We start from the raw sequence: 18,059 nt of genomic DNA, 5'->3' as shown, positions 1-18,059 counted from the left end.
AGTAGTTTAGAAGTTACGAGGGAATAGATGAACATACATACATGACCTGTCAAAATCATAACCCTCCTTTTGCTTTGCCGTAGTCGGGTAAAAATATGTTAATGCCGTACTGTATCAGATGGCCATAAAGCACCCTTAAAATTGTAGCTTTCGTCTCTTTCATCAGCCTAAAAGATGTGGTCTGCACAAAAATGTACGGCATCGTTTTTTCCTAATTTATCTATGTTTAAACTATTTAAAACAACGAATAAAGTGTAAAAAACTATTATATTTCATTAATCTACGATGTTTAAACTTTTACAAAATTTCAGTTTTTGCATTTCTCTATAACTTTTTTTAGAACGGTTTCTTTTGAACGGCAATACTATACAACAATTGAATTTTACAATATCATGTTAAAAAAAAAGTTCCCGTACAGGGTCAAATGACCTTACAGCTCTTTATATCAAGAATTCGATGAAATTAAGATGATTAATGGTATACATTTAAAAGAACAATTATTTTTTGACGGCATTGCTTCTAATAGTACTTTTGAGTGCTAGATAATGTTTTGGAACCGAAGCCGTACTTAGTCAAATGACCCCCTGGAGTGGGGAAAGAGAGGGGATTGCAACTCTCGATTTTTTCCCCTTGTCCCCATGATTTTTGTACGGCGTTGCGGAATAATGGATTAAAAGCAGTATAGCAATAGTATGACACAGATGCCGTACATGGTCAAATGACCAAATTTACCCCCGGTAACTCTCGGAAATTAAATAAAAATTCTGACTTGGTGGACCACCATTTTTGTACGGCACTGAGCGGTTTCTTATTATTTTCAATGGATCTATCGATGGTTAAGAATGCCGTACAAAAATATATGACCAAAATTTACCGAGTCTACCTGTACTTTTGAATTCTCCTCTGCACTCAGTTGGACAGCTTACAAGTGACGGCATAGTGATGAATCTTATTATTTTATGCTCTTCTATCGTTCTAGATATGTCCCCTGGTGGTTCATTTGACCCATATTTTTTCCTATGCCGGCTTGTAGTCTATACGAGCAATGTAACAGTTAATGTATCTATGTGATTTTATTTATCACTTTCAGCCGTGTGTGTCTGTATGCTTAAATCTTGAAATTACGCAACGGATTTTGATGCGGTTTTTTTAATAGATAGAGTGATTGTCGAGGGAAGTTTTACTATAAGTATTAGTATACTTATTGTATTATAGTTTAAGATTTTAGACTAAGCGGGCGAAGCCGCGAGCGGAAAGCTAGTTGGCATTAAAAACAAAAGGATTGAAATAACTACTAAAATAATAGAGCAAACAACAACACGCTTAGCCACTTATAACTAATAACAACTTTTACCTAACACCGTTACACCTCAAACAATAATTAAATTAACGACTAGGTACAAATACCATTTATAATGGTCTAAGATCCGAATATAGGTCGACCTTCACAGGCGTGATAATAAAATGAGACCAATTTTATAATAAATGTAGTCGATTAAAAAATGTATTAAAAATGGGTTTGCTGGAAAAATTCTGGACAGGACATTTTAATTAATTTTTAAAAAATATTTTTTATTAATTAATTGCAGTAGGTTATCAAGATAATAAAAAAAATTATAATAGACTTGAAGTATGAAACCTACAGAATGTGCAGTCATAGGGTTTTCTAATATTTACCTGGACAAACTGCTAGGTTGGCAGGTAAAAACAGGCATGTCCGTACCGATTACTTTCACTTGATGGGATGATAGAAAAAAATATATATCAGCATGAGCGCTGTTTTATAACAAAATTGTTTATTGTCTCAACACTGCATAATTATAAAAATAAAAAGATTTTTTTAATAATTAACTAAAAATATCCTGTCCAGGATTTTTTTCAGCAAACCCATCTTTAATAGATTTTTTAATCGACTACATTAATTATAAAATTGGTCTCTTTCTATTATCACGCCGGTGAAGGTCGACCTATGTTCGGATCTTCTACTATAAGCCTGTAATTAACACAACACTTAATAAAATATTTACTATTTTAAATCATATATAAAGGGAGGTTTTATTGTTATAATCCATTAGTTTAAATGATGGCAAAGGTAATACAGAATCTATTTTTTAAGAAGAATATACATAAATCCAAAACCGACCAGGTACTTACCTATAGTTGAAAATTTTAATTGAAGTACTAAAATGATCAGAATCAATTATTTATAGGTTATACGTGCACAAGCACAACGCAGCCTATATACCTAAAAGATGCGTCCTATTTTATTTTCTGTACCGTTAAATAATTATAAAAAAATATGTATTTAACAGGATAATATAACATACAATGAAAAAGATTACGATGACCAGTATAAACTGCCGCAGATTGCTGCGAAGTTATCCGGGATTCGCATAAACTGCGACGACAGCAAATTCCTGAGGTTTGTGATTAAATTATACAAAAAAAAATTGTTCAACTATCCAATTTACAATTTTACATAAATCTTGCAATGGTAATGGTAATTCAATATGCTCAAAATATTTTTTTCAGTTTGAAACTTTATTTTATTTTCCTATAATTTCTAATTTAGTAATAGACAATATTATATTACTTATATCATATAATATTTATAGATACAAATATATTATTCATTGGTATTTATAAAATTAAACCACAGTCGAATTCAAAAAGTAGGTACAATAGTTATTTACGAAAATTGCCCGTTCCAGTTTAATTTAAGTTTAATTATTTGCACGTAAAATGGGGCACTTCACTCACTGGTCAATTAAAAAGCTTTTTCGATTGAGAGCAATTCGTTAATATATGAATGAATTTTAATTACTATCGGCTATCGTTGTAGTTAAATACGTTATTATCATCTACATGTTCACAATAACTAACTAGCCGCTGATCCCGGTTTCGCTCGGGTTGGACTAGGATATAAAAATTAAAATTTTATCGACCAATTTTTTGACTTTTTACGGGTGCAATAATTAATGTGTCAATCTTTTTCTCTACAGAATGCAGATTACCTACATCTTTTATATGTATGTATGAGTGATGTGCAAAATGCTTACGGCACAGTGTCAAAGAAAAATTAATAGTAGAGTCACAAAAACAATCCCTATTGCCAACCACTTGCCTTGTTATAAAATCCTACACTTTTCCAGGCTTTTCTGTATCTCCTATTATTGGATGTCGTTTACTCTCTGTTTGATGGGTACGTCTAACATGACGATAACATTTCTCAAATCTCGCACATTCGAGGATCTTGTTGTTGTGATGCCTTGCGTTGGGTTTGTCGCTGTTGGTAAGTATTTTAGCTAAAAAACTAAAATATATTTGTCTATTTTGTTGTTTATAAATTATATCTATAATTAAATACATACATAATCGATACTGCACCCAAAATTAGATCAAACAATATTCTTGACATGCTTTGAGATCATAATAAATCATATTCATAAAGTATTTTATGTTATTTATCTGTGGGGTTTAAAAAATTATGAATAGTTAAATTTAATTTCTGATTAGATATACTTAATGATGTAAAAAAAACTATTAAATTTATTAAATTATTTATAACCAATACAGCATCATCGAAATCATATAAAATAGTCCGCAATAGAGCGGTATTTGAACACATTATTTTTGAACTAAAGGATATGTGGCCGAAGGGAGAAATGTCTGAAGACAAACAGAATATCGTTCGTAACATGATAAAACAAATGAATATCGTTGTAAAAGGTAACCCTATAACTAACTTGTGGATTAAAATTACATATAAATCAAGACTGATGAGCTCCAGAGTCTGGCCCTTATATTTTACGTGACATTTTCTAATTATATAGAGAGTTTTATCTATTATTAACATATTTAGTTCTTCTTATTTTCAGGCTACTTCTGGTGCAACATGGCTCTTATATTTTTCTACAATTTCCCTCCATATTTTCAAATCATCAAACGGTTGTTTGGATTGGACGCACCTTTAGTCCTGGCTTTCAAATACGTATTACCATTCGACGAATATCAACTGAAAGCGTATCCATTCATCCTTTTTGTTCAAACTAATGCATGTGAGAATAAATAGAAAATTTATTATAAAAACGCACCTAACATTAACTACAGTTGTCATAATTTACCCTGTAGATACTTGTTCAAATGCACCATCACATTTAATAAAAAGCACTTGGTAATATAGAGTCCTGATAAATTAATAAAAATTTGTATAAACATTGTAGTATAAAAGAAAACAGGCTTCAAGTATATTTTCAAGAGTTTTCAGGAATTTAATAATAAATGATGAGTACAAGATGCTTAGTATAGAAGCTTTATATTCGCTTTTATTTTATCGAGTGACTTGAATTTTAACAGCAAAGGCTGTTGAGATTAGACGGTATTGATTTTAACTTTATAGTCCTTGTTGTTGTCGGGAAGAACCTTGGCTTATCAAAAGACGGATTACAGCTTCTATCGGAAGTTTCTTCATAATTTGTAATCAAAGCATTTTCATCTAATGTCGGGGATACGATATTATAGATGGTAGTCGTAATACAATAAATGTGCTGTAATTATTACTTTGCTCTGAAGAAATCATCAATCATCAGGACTAATTTTTCTGCAACTGCCATACATAAACATACACAAGCGTGTTTCCCATAGTCGCACATCCTTTTATTAGCTTCACCTGTAGGTATGTTTGTATGTAACACATTCCTTTAGACTTGATTTTGACCAACTTGAAACGGGCAGATTTAATTCTTTGTACACCACAAGTATTAGAGACAGTACAATAATTATTTTAAGAATTTAAGCGTGTTTTAACTAAATTACTTAATTGTATAGATTGAAGATTCTTAGTAGTTATGTTCACGAAGATGTAAATAATAATTATCATTCTTAATTAAGACTATTCCACTAGGTATGAGCATAGTATTCTTCATGCTAGCGAGTGATCTTCTATTCTTCGTCTTTCTAAGTAACATCACACTGCAGTTCGATTTATTATCACTCAGAATACGGCAGATGATATACGTGCCTACAGATGATCAACTTATCAAAGATTTTCCTTTAGGTATGTATGTAAAGTATTGTAAAAACATTTTCAACAACGCAACAACAAAAAATCCTACATAATAAACTGATAATACTTTAATGTTTACTGTTTAGTAACATAATTATACTGTATACACTTTTATAATAACCTTAAAGCAAATACATACAGATGAACATAGAACCTCCCTCTTTTTCGTTTAATAAAGCATATAATTTAGGTGGGATATCGAGTTTTGATACTTGAATATCGTTCAACGCAGTTGTTAAAATCTTAGGCTCTGGCTCTGGCAACAATGATTTCAATTTAAAACTTTCAGTAGCTTTATGAAAAAAATATAGTTATTTTTTCATTTTTAGGTAAATATAGCGAAGCTTTCCGTAAAAATGAGCCGCAGTTAGAATCTTTAACAGCAGCAGTATGGGAAAAAAAGCATTTGAACGAAATAAGAGATATTGTTATTCGCCACCAAGCTCTAATACGGTAAGTTTAGTAAGTTTTAGTTTTAAAGCATTAAAATTATGAGCTTTTCAATTAAATCTATGTATAGTATAGTTCCATGTCATTCTAAACAGTCTAATAAAGATAATTAATTCTTTGCTTTCACAGTTTTCAGTTACAGAATGTATTGCAAGTTGTAACTACTCAGATGGATTAGTTTCGAATTTTAATTATTCAATAATAATTAGGTGTGCGATTAGGAGAGATGGAGGATCAAGCTAATTTTATTATGAAAAATATCTAACGTTACATTTATTATCACTAATTTTTCATTTATTTTTATTGTAGTGCTACATATAAAAACTGTTTGTAAATTTATATTTACTATTAATTTCTTTTATCCATCGACAGGATATCAAGCGAAGTTGAGAATATGTTTAATTTCTCTATGTTGGTGAACTTCATGAACAGTTCCATTATAATATGTTTCTGTGGAATTTGCATTGTTGTACGTATCTGTTTATTATTTATTATATACACTCTACAGGGTGTCCCGCTTTCGGTATACTAAGCGCGAAGGGACTTGAAGTTTTGCATACACTGATCACATAAAAAATACTTAAATAACAAAATTACGCGAAAAATTTTTTGCTAAATTTTTCCTTAAAATCCATGTATTCGTCTCTAGCTTCGCGCAGCCGGCATATACCGCTTCGCTAATGTGAGTATTTTGTCTATGAAAACATAATCTTAAACGATAGCTCACATGCGGGTGGCAAAGTTGGGCGGTTTGCTTGTTGGGGGTGTACACATGGAATTTTAAGAATTCCTCTATTTAAAAAAAAATGCGTCTGGAATTTTATAATTATTTTTTACGTACTCAGCGTATGCAAAACTACAAGTCCCTTTGCGCTTAGTATACCGAAAGTGGGACCCCCTGTATATACACTATACTTTTATAATTATTAATATAGATAATTTTGAGTTAAGTATTGTTTAAAAAGATACACACCTTGTGTAGAGCTCTATTTTACAGAGAGATGTGAGCTTTTAACTAAAAGTTCAATGTAAAGAACAATTTTGTAGATTGTAAATTCGTATCCTCTAGGTCCTAGGAGAACTCCCTAATTGTTAATTCTTTTATTTAATCACAGTATCTAGAAAAATGGAATGAACTAAAATTTAAGATGTTTCTGTCGTCTTCTATGACGCAAATATGGTTGTTGTGTTGGTATGGACAAAGTCTACTCGATTCAGTAAGTATTATGTACTTATAATTTGTAACTTAGTTAATACATACTTAGTTTATTCTCTGTAGACTATAATTTTCTGCGTATCTTTTCATGATAAATAATATCGCATTAAATGTAATTAACTATTATTAATATTAATATTCATGCATATGCTTTTTCCTTTTATAAATTAAAATTTACAAAGGTTGTTTATTAGATTTAAAAGACCAATATAACTCCTAATACATCATTCACATCAGTCTTTAGAATGTAGGATCTGTTCATAATTACGAACTTACATAAATGAAATATTTAATTTAAACTTGTATTCCAGAGCAAGGAAGTCGCAAACGCTCTATATGAGAGCGGGTGGTACAATGTCTCAAAGAGAATCAAAAGTTTGATTCTTATAATGCTTCATAGGTAAACTAATTTGTGTCAAATATTAGTTTTTCTAAAGTTTTAAATTTAAATTAGCTTTTGTTTAAAATATACGTAAATAAGGTTTATAAAGAACATCTAAAGAATAGCTAATTAATAGCTGTGCCCCGCGGTTTTACCCGCGTTGCTCCGCTCTTGTTGGTCTTAGCGTGATGATATATAGCTTATAACCTTCCTCGATAAATGGGCTATCTAACACCGAAAGAATTTTTCAAATCGGACCAGTAGTTCCTGACATTAGCGCGATCAAATAAATAAACTCTTCAGCTTTATAATATTAGTAATTTAGTATAGATTAAAACAAATATTAATTGAATCTAAAAGTTAATATCATGGGTCTACAATTTACTTTTGTTATATTTTCAGATCACAACATGAAGTTTACGTAACTACATACGGGTTTTCTATTATTTCCTTAGAAAGCTATACAACGGTAAGTAAGATATTTCGAAATATTCGATGTTTGCATCTCTATATTTAAATAAAAAACATACCGAAGGGCTAAGATCTATTTTATTCTATTTCTCAGTAAGTACCTATATTACGTATAGTATAATTATTAGCAGTGGTATTACTTTGTGCTAAGAGAAGAAAGAAGGTAGGTACCTAAAATAAGGAACAATATTTTTTTGACTAACAAATTGTTTTCTTTTTTTCAGATAATTAAAACATCATGGTCGTATTTCACGCTACTGATAAACACATATAATCCATGATTTCTTCAACACTGAGCAAAAAGAAATAGGGTATTATGAAAATTTAATTTTTCTTAAAATAATACCGCCTCTACAATTACGCTCGTGCACTTTTTATTATAAATCACTGAAACCTAAGCTAAAATAAAAACATCAATATAAAAGCAGTATTTTATTACTCTCCTTATCTAATAACATGATCATAATTCAGAGTACCTGACTAATAAATAATAGAAAAGACTTTTCTTACAGGCGTGAAGCAATTCATTAAGTTTTTGCAATAAAACGAGGTTGTATCTTGGAATTTCCTACCTTTTCCGCAATCGCATTCCATTAAATACCTTATTGGATAAAGTTTATTGCTTAAGAATTGTAACAATTCATTGAGAGTCTTATTAAAAGCTAGCTAGAATTCGAAGCAATATTTTCCGTCGAAATTTCGCCTTCCAGTCTTTTGTGGGAATTTATGAATTTTCCTATTAAAAACGTAAAATAAAATATATATTGAAATAAAATCTTGTCTTAGCCTCTAAAATAAGGTAATTTTTTATAATTTAAGTAGGTCATACGTTAGGAGCGTAGCGTCCATACCGTATACCTTACCTATATCTACAGTCCAAACACCAAATAAAATAAAATAAAAATAATAAAGAAGTAAAGACCTTCTTTACGTTTGTCATATCTTTCATGCTATTTGTTACGCCGCGCGACATCAAATTACTATGTACAAATGTGAAAAGTTTGATTGAGTTATTTTTTACTCAATTGTCGAAGAAAACAACCAAAAGTTGGCGTCATATTCTGTGTGGAAATTAGGTTTAAAGCTCTAGAACATTGCGAGATTTAATATTGTTTTAAAGGTGTTAAATTAAGCTGTAGAAATAAATGTATGTAGGTAATATAGGTAATTGTAATATACGTACTAACACTAGAATAAGATTTTACTAATATTATATGGGCTATGTGGCCTGAAATAAATGAATTTTATTTATTTATTAATACATATTAGTAATATAGTATATAATAACCTACAATGAATACCGATACCAAAATTGTTTCAATAAAAATAAATTGTGCTCTATCTAGTAGGAAAAAATATATAAATCTATTCAAAATAAGTTGTTGTGACATAACAGATGAGCGATTATTAGCCGTATTTCGAGATATTACTTATATAATTTATCTCGTCATGTTATAAAATATGAAATTAGAAATAGCGGTAATTAGGTACATCAGTTAGCCATAATCAAGAATAAAACAATTTTCAGGAGCTGTAATTCTAAAGAATCTTTCTAATTTATTTAATAAGTTAATTAATAATCATTATCTACCTAATTACATAAAATTTTTAATTATAAATACCGTACGGAAAACTTACAAACTACAGGAATTGAGAACAAATTCTATTATCAATGCTATCGAAATTCTATCTCGCCAGTTAAAATGTCCGAGAAGTTCAACTTTTTCACTTTAAATTTAAACTTCAGGCGCTTTTATTACTCGTAGTTGGGGCAGGAATTATTTACAGAGAGAATTTGTTGAGTACAAACCTATTGTTCGCATAATTTTCGCTATAATTTGTAGTAAACACGAGAAAATTGTGCGTATATTTAAAAAAAAAAAGTATGTCGTAATAAAAGTCGAAAGGCGGGTCCCCACAAAGCGAGCCTCGTGAAGCAATTGCTGCGCGAAGCAGCTAGGTCTGTAAGTTTGGTGTAAGCTTGTCTCTGCGTTTACTGATTAGCATTTTATTATAAAGTAAAGTAGGTATAAAAATACTTAAATATCGTAGGTATAAATAGAAGAACAATATCTTGCATTGGTAGTATTAATTCACACGCTATTATATTATGTTTAAATACGCATAAAAGGGAAGGCATTCGTGTGAACTTACACGTGAACATAATAAACGCATATTATAAAATATGATATTACACATTATTTAGCCATTCTTTTTTTCAGCTTTGTTTTTTATAAGTATAGGTAGTATAAATTATAGGTTGACCGATTTATTTACGCTCACAATTCACAAAGGCTGAAATGTAATGAACTGAAATTGAGAGGACTGGTGAATATTTTATCATTTTCTGTAAGTATTTGTCTAAGGTATTTGTAATTTGAACTTTCAATAAAATAATAACAAACGTAACGTAGGGTAAACTCACCTAATTATGTGACTCACTTAATTCGGTGATACAACGTTTGGACTCTTTTACAGCGTTATAGGAGTAAAATCCAATACATTAAAATTAACCCTATGGTATGGTAATAAAGCTTCTTTTCGTGTACAAATTTTTGTTAAAATCGTGCGGGTGAGATAGTAACAATCACGGGATTTGTCACTGCGCCCGCCATGTTTGACGTTTCACCGGTAGCGTGCAACTGTGCTGTCATTATTTAATTAATTTTAAATAGAAAAGGTGAGTGTAAGTTGATGATACTTTGACAATTAATTGTTAAAAACATATTCTTGTTGATACCGATAAAGGTTTTAGTAATTTTTCATTTGTTTTTGCATAATACCTTATTTCCTGGGTTCAAAAAGTTAACGATTTTCAAGATTGCAACTCAAAACAGTGTCACCGAATTAACCAAGCAAATTTTTATTATTTTCAATTCGTGTATAAATAATTGTTTTTAGTACTTATACGTTAGTCGTTTAAGTCAGAAAATATTTATTTTTACTCAGGTTTAAAAGTAGGATCGCTTTCAAGCATTTTAAAAAAGTCCGTTATTTTTTTTATCACATAATTAAGTGAGTTATTTTTTTTATTTTAGACAGCATGGAGGAAGACAAAAATAAAAAATAGAAAATATAATGAAACAACGCTGACATCCGCAATTCAAAATATTCTGCAGTCAAAAATGAGTCTGTACACTGTTCACACAAACAATTATAAAGTCCAATATTAATTTTTTATGGTTCCCCTCTTTTGATAATTTCTCATTGATAAATAAATACATAATTATTACTTTCAATATAAATACTCACTTAATTCGGTTATAACAGAATTAGAGAAGTACTATCACCGAATTATGGTGATTGTCACAGAATTAGACAAGTCATCGCGGTTTGATTATGCTCATTTTACGCTGAGTTAATTCATATGTGTTAAGATTACACTTGCTCCATTTGATAAATAGAAGATTGATTAATGTTCCTATTAAAAATAAAAATAAAATTTATAAAGTTTAACCTGTTTTTTTGTTCATATTCTGTTTTGTCACAGAATTAGATGAGTTGACCCTAAACGTAGCGTAACGCATTAAATTTCATCTTGTTTGGTATCATATATATATAAAGCTACACTACCACTCACTCACTGACATCGCTTTTCTCGGAAACTATGCGGAAAGTGGGGGGGATAACGACGTGATCGTGTAGAGGTGCTCTGATCGACCAGAGGAAAAATATAGCGATCTCGATCACCTTCGAATACCGAGTGGACCCCTGGTGGTGCGCAAAAACGGTGATACCTGGAGGGGGGGTGTCTGAACAAAAAATGCTCGGAACTGGTGGCGATTACCAGGGGAGGTGGAAAAATGGGGATTTTCGCGAAAACAAGATGGCCGCCGTACTTTGCCAAAATCGCCGTTTATGAATCCTTACGTCTCAAATTTGGCACACGTGCTCTGTTCGAGCCGGCGAATCGATCGGTGCCCCGTTCGAGTGGCTCCGAGCCCCAGTTTCCGACTTTCATACATTGGAAAATCCAACGGCCCGCGGAAACGGTGCGAGTTGGGTGGGGGGTCCCGGAACTAAAAATGATCACCACCCTGGGACGCTACCAGGGAGCCGTAGTGGGTCGCTCGATTTTGAAATTTTTCCATTTTTGGCGCAAACATAAAAACGTAAATTTAGACGAGGTGGCGCAACGGAGAAATACACCAATGATGCATTCGTACTCGCCCAGCTCCCAGGATATCCAGAAAAATACGAAATCTTAAACTTTCCCTCATCTCTCGAAGACGGTCAACGGCCCGCGCAAACGGTAGCAGCTACATCTGGGGTGCTCGAACTAAACTTGGAGTAGACCTCGAGCAATTACCACAGAAAGTGAAAAAAATTCAAAATGGCGGAAAAATGGCCGCCGCTATACAAATTTCTAAAATGGCCATCGCTGGTCCGATCGCGCTGAAACTTGGCACAGGGGCTTTAATCGAGCCGCACATTAAGTTGGCATACTCATAATCGAGTTTCCATCGCTGGTTTCCGAGTTTCATACAACGCAAAATTCGACGGCTCTCCGAAACGGCGCAAGATAGCTTGGGGGTGTAGAACTAAAAAATGATAAAGAAGATGGGGTGCTACCAGGGCAATCGAGAAATTTCAAATTGGACGCAATTTTTTTTTCAAAAATGGCCAATTTTTCAAAGCAAGATGGTGGCGCCGGTTACTTTACGATCGGTCTGAAAATTGATTTCTGTGCTCTAATCGGCCAGATTTACAAAACTGCATACTCAGAATTTCTCTCCGACCCTCGGTTTCCATTTTCCATACATCACGAAATTCAACGGCTCTCTGAACCGGTGGCAGGTAGGTCGGGGTCGCCGAAGTAAAAAATGCTTCAAAACCTGGTCCGCTTCCACGCATATAAAAATTTTTGGTAAAAAGCGAAATTTTTTTTTTCGAAAATTTTGTATGGAAATTTCCATAGTAGGAAGGGTAATTGAATAGCAACGGCAAAAGACGGCGCCGCGGGCTGCTTGCTGCCCGCGCACCGCGCAACCTCGAAGGTCGACAGCCTCCCGGAGTAGAAAATATTTATTAACTTTTGAACTACCGCACGAGCCAAGCGAGCGAAGCGAGCGAATCACGGCAGCGGCTGGCGTAAATATTCAAATAGGTAGCGAGGAGCGAAGCGACGAGCGAGTTACGTTAACTTTTGAACTACTGCACTAGCCAAGCGAGCGAAGCGAGCAAGTCACGTCAGCGGCCGACGTAAATATTCAAAGAAGTAGCGAGGAGCGAAGCGACGAGCGAGTTAGGTTACTTTTGAACTACCGCACTAGCCAAGCGAGCGAAGCGAGCAAGTCACGTCAGCGGCCGGCGTAAATATTCAAAGAAGTAGCGAGGAGCGAAGCGACGAGCCAGTTAGGTTAACTTTTGAACTACTGCACTAGCCAAGCGAGCGAAGTGAGCAAGTCACGTCAGCGGCCGGCGTAAATATTCAAAGAAGTAGCGAGGAGCGAAGCGACGAGCCAGTTAGGTTACTTTTGAACTACCGCACTAGCCAAGCGAGCGAAGCGAGCAAGTCACGTCAGCGGCCGGCGTAAATATTCAAATAGGTAGCGAGGAGCGAAGCGACGAGCGTGTTAAGTAAACTCTTTAACAGTTTATTATGAAAAGTCACTGCCCGCTATCGATTAGACACCTCAAAATGATGAAATTCGGGGATCACGTTTCAAGAATTTAACCAATATTTGAATAAGTAATTTATAAACAGTTTCGACTGACTGTAGAATCGCTGTTAGCAGATGTAACAAATGGACAGGAAATTCAAATGCATTTTCAAATGACTGAAGATTTCTGCCCTGGGATGAGCCGCGAGCTGCTTGCAGCTCGCGCACCACGCACCCTCGAAGGTAGACAGCCCCCCGGAGTAGAAAATATTTGAATGGGAAATTTATAAGCACTTCCGATTGACTGTGGAATCGCTGTTAGCAGATATTAACAAATTGACGTGGAATTTTTATGCATATTCAACTGACTGAAGATTTCTGCCCTGGGATGCTTCGCGGGCTGCTTGCAGCCCGCGCACCACGTACCCTCGAAGGTGGGCAGCCTCCCGAAGTGGAAAATACTTGAATGGGGAATTTATAAGCATTACCGACTGACTGTAGAATCGCTGTTAGCAGATGTAACAAATGGACAGGAAATTCGAATGCATTTTCAAATGACTGCCCTATCGCTTCAACCCAGAGGCAAAAGAGGCTCGCGGGCTGCTTGCAGCCCGCGCACCACGCACCTTCGAAGGTCCACAGCATTTCAAAATAGAAAATATTTGAATTGGGAATTTATAAGCTCTTCCGATTGACTGTGGAATCGCTGTTGGCAAATAATAACAAATTGACGGGGGATTTTGATGCATTTTCAAATGACTGCCCTATTGCTTCAACCCAGGGGCAAAAGGGGCTCGCGGGCTGCTTGCAGCCCGCGCACAACGCACCAGCTAGTTTATATATAACTATAGTTAGTGGGGCGCTTGCCCCACCCTGGCTCTGACCTGTGGGGCTAGACAAGTGGCTTTCTATTAGCGTAAAGTTTAATTATTAATAGAATAGAATATGAATGTATGAGATTGACGTAGGTAATTCGTCGTCGTCGTCGTAATCAAACGTCAATCTCATACATTCATAATCTATTCTATTAAACTTTACGCTAATAGAAAGCCACTTGTCTAGGGGGGCGGGTACTAACTGTAAGAAAATTCACACTCGATTATCGAAAGCCGTTAGTCAACACAAAAAATGCAATCTAAAAAAAAGCTCGCTCACGATTGACCCCATGGGAGTGGGAGTGAGAGTGAGGGGGAGTAACAGTGAACATGAAAATGAAAATGCTAATGAGAGTGAGAGTGAGCGTGAGAGTGAGCGTAAGCGTGGGCGTGAGCGTGAACGTGAACGTGAACATGAAATAGGTGAAGCTACTCTCGCAATCTTAAAGAAAAGTCTTTCGCCGACTCGGAGCAATTAACAAGCCTGGAGACCGAGTTCGCCGATATCTCGGAAACTATCCACTTTAGGGCAAAAGTTACTCCAACTTGTTTGTAGAAATAAAATTTCGCATAGTAATATAACTTGAAAACTTTTTTGTAAAACTTTTACTTTTACTGCAATTGTTTTTTATTGTTGCCCACCCTGAGCCCATAGCTGGCTACGCCCATGTTACCATATTATGTTATACATATGAAGAGTTTGTCCGATTTGAAAAATTCTTTCAGTTATTTTTATCGTCCAAAAAACGTCCTAGAAAAACGATGGTTACAGCTCTTCAGAAATATAAATAAACTAGCTGGTGCGTTGTGCGCGGGCTGCAAGCAGCCCGCGAGCCCCTTTTGCCCCTGGGTTGAAGCAATAGGGCAGTCATTTGAAAATGCATCAAAATCCCCCGTCAATTTGTTATTATTTGCCAACAGCGATTCCACAGTCAATCGGAAGAGCTTATAAATTCCCAATTCAAATATTTTCTATTTTGAAATGCTGTGGACCTTCGAAGGTGCGTGGTGCGCGGGCTGCAAGCAGCCCGCGAGCCTCTTTTGCCTCTGGGTTGAAGCGATAGGGCAGTCATTTGAAAATGCATTCGAATTTCCTGTCCATTTGTTACATCTGCTAACAGCGATTCTACAGTCAGTCGGTAATGCTTATAAATTCCCCATTCAAGTATTTTCCACTTCGGGAGGCTGCCCACCTTCGAGGGTACGTGGTGCGCGGGCTGCAAGCAGCCCGCGAAGCATCCCAGGGCAGAAATCTTCAGTCAGTTGAATATGCATAAAAATTCCCCGTCAATTTGTTAATATCTGCTAACAGCGATTCCACAGTCAATCGGAAGTGCTTATAAATTTCCCATTCAAATATTTTCTACTCCGGGGGGCTGTCTACCTTCGAGGGTGCGTGGTGCGCGAGCTGCAAGCAGCTCGCGGCTCATCCCAGGGCAGAAATCTTCAGTCATTTGAAAATGCATTTGAATTTCCTGTCCATTTGTTACATCTGCTAACAGCGATTCTACAGTCAGTCGAAACTGTTTATAAATTACTTATTCAAATATTGGTTAAATTCTTGAAACGTGATCCCCGAATTTCATCATTTTGAGGTGTCTAATCGATAGCGGGCAGTGACTTTTCATAATAAACTGTTAAAGAGTTTACTTAACACGCTCGTCGCTTCGCTCCTCGCTACCTATTTGAATATTTACGCCGGCCGCTGACGTGACTTGCTCGCTTCGCTCGCTTGGCTAGTGCGGTAGTTCAAAAGTAACCTAACTGGCTCGTCGCTTCGCTCCTCGCTACTTCTTTGAATATTTACGCCGGCCGCTGACGTGACTTGCTCACTTCGCTCGCTTGGCTAGTGCAGTAGTTCAAAAGTTAACCTAACTGGCTCGTCGCTTCGCTCCTCGCTACTTCTTTGAATATTTACGCCGGCCGCTGACGTGACTTGCTCGCTTCGCTCGCTTGGCTAGTGCGGTAGTTCAAAAGTAACCTAACTCGCTCGTCGCTTCGCTCCTCGCTACTTCTTTGAATATTTACGTCGGCCGCTGACGTGACTTGCTCGCTTCGCTCGCTTGGCTAGTGCAGTAGTTCAAAAGTTAACGTAACTCGCTCGTCGCTTCGCTCCTCGCTACCTATTTGAATATTTACGCCAGCCGCTGCCGTGATTCGCTCGCTTCGCTCGCTTGGCTCGTGCGGTAGTTCAAAAGTTAATAAATATTTTCTACTCCGGGAGGCTGTCGACCTTCGAGGTTGCGCGGTGCGCGGGCAGCAAGCAGCCCGCGGCGCCGTCTTTTGCCGTTGCTATTCAATTACCCTTCCTACTATGGAAATTTCCATACAAAATTTTCGAAAAAAAAAATTTCGCTTTTTACCAAAAATTTTTATATGCGTGGAAGCGGACCAGGTTTTGAAGCATTTTTTACTTCGGCGACCCCGACCTACCTGCCACCGGTTCAGAGAGCCGTTGAATTTCGTGATGTATGGAAAATGGAAACCGAGGGTCGGAGAGAAATTCTGAGTATGCAGTTTTGTAAATCTGGCCGATTAGAGCACAGAAATCAATTTTCAGACCGATCGTAAAGTAACCGGCGCCACCATCTTGCTTTGAAAAATTGGCCATTTTTGAAAAAAAAATTGCGTCCAATTTGAAATTTCTCGATTGCCCTGGTAGCACCCCATCTTCTTTATCATTTTTTAGTTCTACACCCCCAAGCTATCTTGCGCCGTTTCGGAGAGCCGTCGAATTTTGCGTTGTATGAAACTCGGAAACCAGCGATGGAAACTCGATTATGAGTATGCCAACTTAATGTGCGGCTCGATTAAAGCCCCTGTGCCAAGTTTCAGCGCGATCGGACCAGCGATGGCCATTTTAGAAATTTGTATAGCGGCGGCCATTTTTCCGCCATTTTGAATTTTTTTCACTTTCTGTGGTAATTGCTCGAGGTCTACTCCAAGTTTAGTTCGAGCACCCCAGATGTAGCTGCTACCGTTTGCGCGGGCCGTTGACCGTCTTCGAGAGATGAGGGAAAGTTTAAGATTTCGTATTTTTCTGGATATCCTGGGAGCTGGGCGAGTACGAATGCATCATTGGTGTATTTCTCCGTTGCGCCACCTCGTCTAAATTTACGTTTTTATGTTTGCGCCAAAAATGGAAAAATTTCAAAATCGAGCGACCCACTACGGCTCCCTGGTAGCGTCCCAGGGTGGTGATCATTTTTAGTTCCGGGACCCCCCACCCAACTCGCACCGTTTCCGCGGGCCGTTGGATTTTCCAATGTATGAAAGTCGGAAACTGGGGCTCGGAGCCACTCGAACGGGGCACCGATCGATTCGCCGGCTCGAACAGAGCACGTGTGCCAAATTTGAGACGTAAGGATTCATAAACGGCGATTTTGGCAAAGTACGGCGGCCATCTTGTTTTCGCGAAAATCCCCATTTTTCCACCTCCCCTGGTAATCGCCACCAGTTCCGAGCATTTTTTGTTCAGACACCCCCCCTCCAGGTATCACCGTTTTTGCGCACCACCAGGGGTCCACTCGGTATTCGAAGGTGATCGAGATCGCTATATTTTTCCTCTGGTCGATCAGAGCACCTCTACACGATCACGTCGTTATCCCCCCCACTTTCCGCATAGTTTCCGAGAAAAGCGATGTCAGTGAGTGAGTGGTAGTGTAGCTTTATATATATATGACTAGCTGGTGCGTTGTGCGCGGGCTGCAAGCAGCCCGCGAGCCCCTTTTGCCCCTGGGTTGAAGCAATAGGGCAGTCATTAGAAAATGTGTTAGAATTCCAAGTCCATTTGTAATTTTCTGCTAACTGCGATTCCACAGTCAATCGGAAGTGCTTATAAATTCCCCATTCAAATATTTTCTATTCTGAAATGCTGTCGACCTTCGAGGGCGCGTGGTGCGCGGGCTGCAAGCAGCCCGCGGTACATCCCAGGGACAAAAATCTTCAGTCAATTGAAAATGCATTAAAATTCCCAGCCAATTTGTTATTATCCGCT

At 36.5% G+C, this 18,059-nt stretch overlaps 1 protein-coding gene across 1 annotated transcript; it reads left to right on the top strand.

The window, feature by feature from the left end:
* The first annotated feature begins 2,318 nt into the window (after positions 1 to 2,318).
* On the top strand, positions 2,319 to 7,955 carry LOC149898282 (odorant receptor 4-like). The gene is made up of 11 exons (XM_090115321.1): positions 2,319 to 2,422; positions 3,153 to 3,292; positions 3,577 to 3,729; positions 3,879 to 4,058; positions 4,904 to 5,056; positions 5,395 to 5,518; positions 5,888 to 5,984; positions 6,631 to 6,732; positions 7,043 to 7,131; positions 7,516 to 7,582; positions 7,809 to 7,955. The coding sequence occupies exons 2-11, from the start codon at positions 3,178 to 3,180 to the stop codon at positions 7,863 to 7,865; spliced, it is 1,137 nt and encodes a 378-aa protein (XP_089971447.1). The 5' UTR covers positions 2,319 to 2,422; positions 3,153 to 3,177; the 3' UTR covers positions 7,866 to 7,955.
* Positions 7,956 to 18,059: the final 10,104 nt, after the last annotated feature.

Source organism: Colias eurytheme, chromosome 23, assembly GCF_061535395.1.
Source record: "Colias eurytheme isolate Ceu_HAF_F1 chromosome 23, ilColEury1 Martin Lab GWU primary, whole genome shotgun sequence".
NCBI lineage: Eukaryota > Metazoa > Arthropoda > Insecta > Lepidoptera > Pieridae > Colias > Colias eurytheme.
The sequence above is the reverse complement of the archived record's forward strand: the minus strand, read 5'-3'. Positions and strand labels throughout refer to the sequence as shown.